The sequence below is a fragment of the Haliotis cracherodii genome, unplaced genomic scaffold, assembly GCF_022045235.1.
Source record: "Haliotis cracherodii isolate W230 unplaced genomic scaffold, xgHalCrac1.p SCAF_17, whole genome shotgun sequence".
Taxonomy (NCBI): Eukaryota; Metazoa; Mollusca; class Gastropoda; order Lepetellida; family Haliotidae; genus Haliotis; species Haliotis cracherodii.
The window spans coordinates 8,211,521-8,217,364 of record NW_027266272.1 but is presented as its reverse complement, the minus strand read 5'-3'; the positions used below and the strand labels follow the sequence as shown (position 1 = coordinate 8,217,364).

General features: G+C 46.4%; 2 protein-coding genes across 2 annotated transcripts; both read right to left on the bottom strand.

Annotated features, from left to right (window-relative positions):
• Positions 1-1,632: 1,632 nt before the first annotated feature.
• Positions 1,633-2,400, bottom strand: LOC139465157 (33kDa venom protein-like). The gene has a single exon (XM_071246846.1). The coding sequence runs from the start codon at positions 2,398-2,400 to the stop codon at positions 1,633-1,635; it is 768 nt and encodes a 255-aa protein (XP_071102947.1).
• A 38-nt stretch (positions 2,401-2,438) lies between these two features.
• LOC139465156 (33kDa venom protein-like) lies at positions 2,439-2,870 on the bottom strand. The gene has a single exon (XM_071246845.1). The coding sequence runs from the start codon at positions 2,868-2,870 to the stop codon at positions 2,439-2,441; it is 432 nt and encodes a 143-aa protein (XP_071102946.1).
• Between the last annotated feature and the right edge of the window lie 2,974 nt (positions 2,871-5,844).

Below are 5,844 nucleotides of genomic sequence, written 5' to 3'. Positions count from 1 at the left end.
AATCCTATCTGTATTAATACTTCTAAGGTCAATCATATCTGCATTTATACTTCTAAAGCCAATCCTATCTGTATTAATACTACTAAAGTCAATCCTATCTGTATTAATACTTCTTAGGTCAGTCATATCTGTATTAATACTTCTAAGGTCAATCCTATCTGTATTAATACTACTTAAGTCAATCCTAGCTGTATTAATACTACTAAGGGCAATCGTATCTGTATTAATACTTCTTAGGCCAATCCCATCTGTATTAATACTTCTTAAGTCAATCCTATCTGTATTAATACTTCTAAGGTCAATCCTAGCTATCTGTATTAATTCTACTAAGGCCAATCATATCTGTATTAATATCAAAGTTTCTGAACTACACTTAAATATAAAGCTGACTAGAATAAAGTTGACAGATAAAATTTGCGATGGTGGTTACTTGAAAGCTCTTACCCCTCCATAGTGTCCGTGATGCCCTCCGCTGCCATTTCGACCTTCGCTGAACAGAAACCAGTAAGTTACTGGTAGACAGGACAGCGTACTAGACAATTTCAGCCCCGAACCAACATCTATACCCATGTTCGGGGCTCCATTCAACGTAACAGGACCTGTGATAAGCACAATTGATTTTTTTATTAAACAAAAGCCACAAACAGTATAAAATGAACCCGTTGTTGCCCGGCAACAGCACCTGGATCTCTAGTTACTGCTAACTTATTGATGAGTACGTGGATACCTATTCATTATGGCTGAAGGCGCAGGGACATATAGGCTTTGAGGATACCGGTGTATTGTTATCCGACTCCCGAGGGACAGATCAACTCAGATTTTGTTTGACTTACAAAAGTTGCAAATAAGTATGCGTCATTAACAGATGAATGGACAGATTCATGCAAACACTATTAGGACTTCTGCAGATTGGATGTAGTTGTAGCGGGTGTTTGTGTAGAACAGAATGTCGCGTCTCGTCGAAAGGTCCATGTGTTTATTCTGTTTTAATTCTAATGGGACAGGTCGATTAGGGGCACTCTGCTGGTATGAGTAGATGTATGCGTGTGCCTCCTGTATTAGCGTATTGTGTCCACCGACTGAGGGGATTAGGTTTCAACAAAAGCAGTCACCTGTGTTTGTCTGCAGCTTCATCATGTAGTTCTCGTGACAACAACAACAACCCCTTATGACAACAACATTAAAGGTGAAAATGGTCAATGGTTATACGATGGGAGTGAGTGAGTCCGCTGATCCAATCTACATGTCCGCTGATCCACACTACCTGTCCACTGATCCACACTACCACTCCAATGATCCAGTCTACCTGTCCGCTGATCCACACTACCACTCCACTGATCAACACTACCTGTCCACCGATCCACACTACCGGTCCACTGATCCACACTACCTGTCCACCGATCCACACTACCACTCCACTGATCCAATCTACCTGTCCGCTGATCCACACTACCACCCCACTGATCCACACTACCTGTCCGCTGATCCAATCTACATGTCAGCTGATCCACACTACCTGTCCACTGATCCACACTACCTGTCCGCTGATCCGCACTACCTGTCCGCTGATCCAATCTACATGTCAGCTGATCCACACTACCTGTCCACTGATCCACACTACCTCTCCGCTGATCAACTACCTGTCCACTGATCCACATCACATGTCCGCTGATCCAATCTAACTGTCCACTGATCCACACTACCTGTCCGCTGATCCAATCTACGTATCCACTGATCCACACTACCACGCCACTGTTCCAATCTACCTGTCCGCTGATCCAATCTACCTGTCCGCTGATCCACACTACCTGTCCGCTGATCCACACTACCTGTCCTCTGATCCACACTACCTGTCCACTGATCCACACTACCTGTCCGCTGATCCACACTACCTTTCCTCTGATCCACACTACGTGTCCTCTGATCCACACTACCTGTCCACTGATCCACCCTACCTGTCCACTGATCCACACTACCTGTCCACTGATCCACACTGCCTGTCCTCTGATCCACACTACCTGTCCTCTGATCCACACTACCTGTCCACTGATCCACACTACCGGCCAACTGATCCACACTACCTGTCCACTGATCCACCCTACCTGTCCTCTGATCCACACTACTTGTCAACTGATCCACACTACCTGTCCACTGATCCACACTGCCTGTCCACTGATCCACACTACCTGTCCACTGATCCACACTACCTTTCCACTGATCAACACTACCTTTCCGCTGATCCAATCTTCCTGTCCACTGATCCACACTACCTTTCCGCTGATCCAATCTACCTGTCCGCTGATCAACTCTGCCTGTCTGCTGATCCAATCTACCTGTCCACTGATCCACACTACCTTTCCGCTGATCCAATATACCTGTCCGCTGATCAACTCTGCCCATCTGCTGATCCACACCACTCCAATGATCCACAGTACCACTCAACTGATCCACATTACCACTCCACTGATCCACACTACCACTCCACTGATCCACACTACCTGTCCGCTGATCCATTCTACCACTCCACTGATCAAAACTACCGGTAGACTGATCCAACTACCACTCCACTGATCCACACTACCGGCCCACTGATCCACACTACCTGTCCGCTGATCCACACTACCACTCCACTGATCCACACTACCGGCCCACTGATCCACACTACCTGTCCGCTGATCCACACTACCACTCCACTGATCCACACTACCAGCCCACTGATCCACACTACCGGCCCACTGATCCACACTACCACTCCACTGATCCACACTACCGGCCCACTGATCCAATCTACCTGTCCGCTGATCCACACTACCACTCCACTGATCCACACTACCGGTCCACTGATCCAATCTGCCTGTCCGCTGATCCATTCTACCACTCCACTGATCCAAACTACCGGTCCACTGATCCACACTACCTATCCGCTGATCCACACTACCTGTCAACTGATCCACACTACCTGTCCATTGATCGACACGACTAATCAACTGAATAAGTTGTCTATGACCTACCCACTGACGGGTTATATACTCAAAGAGGTTCAACCTAGTTTAGTGCGTGGGGTGTTATCAGCTAAAGCGTGCGTAAAATATTTTATTTCCTTTCGTGTGTTAACATTGACAAGCCACCAAAAACATGTGTATACTTTCTTTTGCCAGGCAGTTTATATGGGAATATATACCTCGACGAAAACACAACGTGCACAGCGTCTCCTACACAACCTCAATAGCGTCTCCTACACAACGTCAACAGCGTCTCCTACACAACGTCAATAGCGTCTCCTACACAACGTCAACAGCGTCTCTTACACAACGTCAAAAGCGTCTCCCACACAACGTCAATAGCGTCTCCTACACAACGTCAATAGCGTCTCCTACACAACGTCAAAAGCGTCTCCTACACAACGTCAACAGCGTCTCCTACACAACGTCAACAGTGTCTCCTACACAACGTCAAAAGCGTCTCCTACACAACGTCAACAGCGTCTCCTACACAACGTCAACAGCGTCTCCTTCACAACGTCAATAGCGTCTCCTACACAACCTCAATAGCGTCTCCTACACAACATCAACAGCGTCTCCTACACCACATCAACAGCGCCTCCTACACAACCTCAAAGGCGTATCCTACACAACGTCAATAGCGTCTCCTACACAACCTCAATAGCGTCTCCTACACAACGTCAACAGCGTCTCCTACACAACGTCAATAGCGTCTCCTACACAACGTCAACAGCGCCTCTTACACAACGTCAAAAGCGTCTCCTACACAACGTCAATAGCGTCTCCTACACAACGTCAATAGCGTCTCCTACACAACGTCAAAAGCGTCTCCTACACAACGTCAAAAGCGTCTCCTACACAACGTCAACAGTGTCTCCTACACAACGTCAAAAGCGTCTCCTACACAACGTCAATAGCGTCTCCTACACCACATCAACAGCATCTCCTTCACAACGTCAATAGCGTCTCCTACACAACGTCAATAGCGTCTCCTACACAACATCAACAGCGTCTCCTACACCACATCAACAGCGCCTCCTACACAACCTCAAAGGCGTCTCCTACACAACGTCAATAGCGTCTCCTACACAACGTCAATAGCGTCTCCTACACCACATCAACAGCGTCTCCTACATAACGTGAACATTGTCTCCTACACAACGTTAACAAAGTCTCCTACACAACGTCAACAGCGTCTCCTACACCACATCAACAGCGTCTCCTACACAACGTGAACATTGTCTCCTACACAACGTTAACAAAGTCTCCTACACAACGTCAACAACGTAAACAACGTTAACAACGTCTCCTTCACAATGTGAACAACGTCAACAACGTCTCCTACAGAACGTGAACAGCGTCTCCAACTCAACGTGAACATCTTCTCCTACATAATCGTCTCCTATACAACGTGAACAACGTAAACAACGTCTCTGCATAACGTCAACAACGTAAACAACGTCTCCTACACAATGTGAACAACGTCTTCTGCCAAAACGTGAAAAGGTCTCCTACACAAAGTGAACAACGTCTCCTGCATAACGTGAGCAACGTCGCATACACAACGTCGCATACACAACGTGAACATCGTCTCCTGCACAGCGTGAACAACGTCTCCTACACGAGATCAACAACATCTCCTACACAACGTGAACAGCGTCTCCTGCACAACGTGAGCAACGTCGCATACACAACGTCTCCTACACAACGTGAACAACGTCTCCTGCATAACGTGAGCAACGTCGCATACACAACGTCGCATACACAACGTGAACATCGTCTCCTGCACAGCGTGAACAACGTCTCCTACACGAGATCAACAACATCTCCTACACAACGTGAACAGCGTCTCCTGCACAACGTGAGCAACGTCGCATACACAACGTCTCCTACACAACGTGAACAACGTCTCCTGCATAACGTGAGCAACGTCGCATACACAACGTCTCCTACACAACGTGAACAACGTCTCCTACACATCAACAACGTCTCCTACACAACGTCAACATCGTCTCCTTCTCAACATGAACACCAGTACCTAGTTAGGTTCTACCCACCTTTCTACCAGTCAGAATAGAGCACTAGCGTTAATATGAAACCAAACAAATCCGGGTTGATGTATCTTGCTGAGCTAAGCACATCACATTGAACAGTTATATATCGTTTCCATTAAGATATATTTAGATCACGCCCAACACAGCATACAAAGCGTTTGAAGGCCATAACGTATGGCCTACCTACAGTCTTTCTATAAGTTTGAACACATATTGACATATGTCGTTATACGAATCCTAACGTTCATAAAGTACTGCATTTGAAAAGGTATTACAATGACATAGAAAAAATTCTCAGACAATATGTGTGAAGGAAAGAGTTTCTTTCTTAACCAAGAGTAGATGCTGCTCTCTCTGCCCTCTTAATGTACCCTATCTCTCTCCCTCCCCCACCCCCCCCGCTCCCCCCCTCCCCCCCCCCCCCCCCCCCAGTTGAATGTCAAGGATAGTCTTTAGGTAAATGTGACCTTTAACTGGCTTCCTGTATTCAGACTTCAAGCAGGAAGTCGCAGAATTATTTATCGTTTGGAACAAATTGTATTATTAAAACAGGACATCACGTTTTAAAACATGTGACCAATAAATGTGACAAAACCCTTCCGGTAATCGCAAGGGACCCACAGTACGATTCCGACGATGTCACAAACATTGTGTTTATGAATCACTATACGTTAGTGATGACACCTGGTATTCGCGAAAATGTCCCATTCTTGACGGTAGGCCTGTTTGGAGCCTTGGCTAGATTGTTTGTCTTCCTGCAGTAGGAAACGTCTTCATTATTTTAGTAC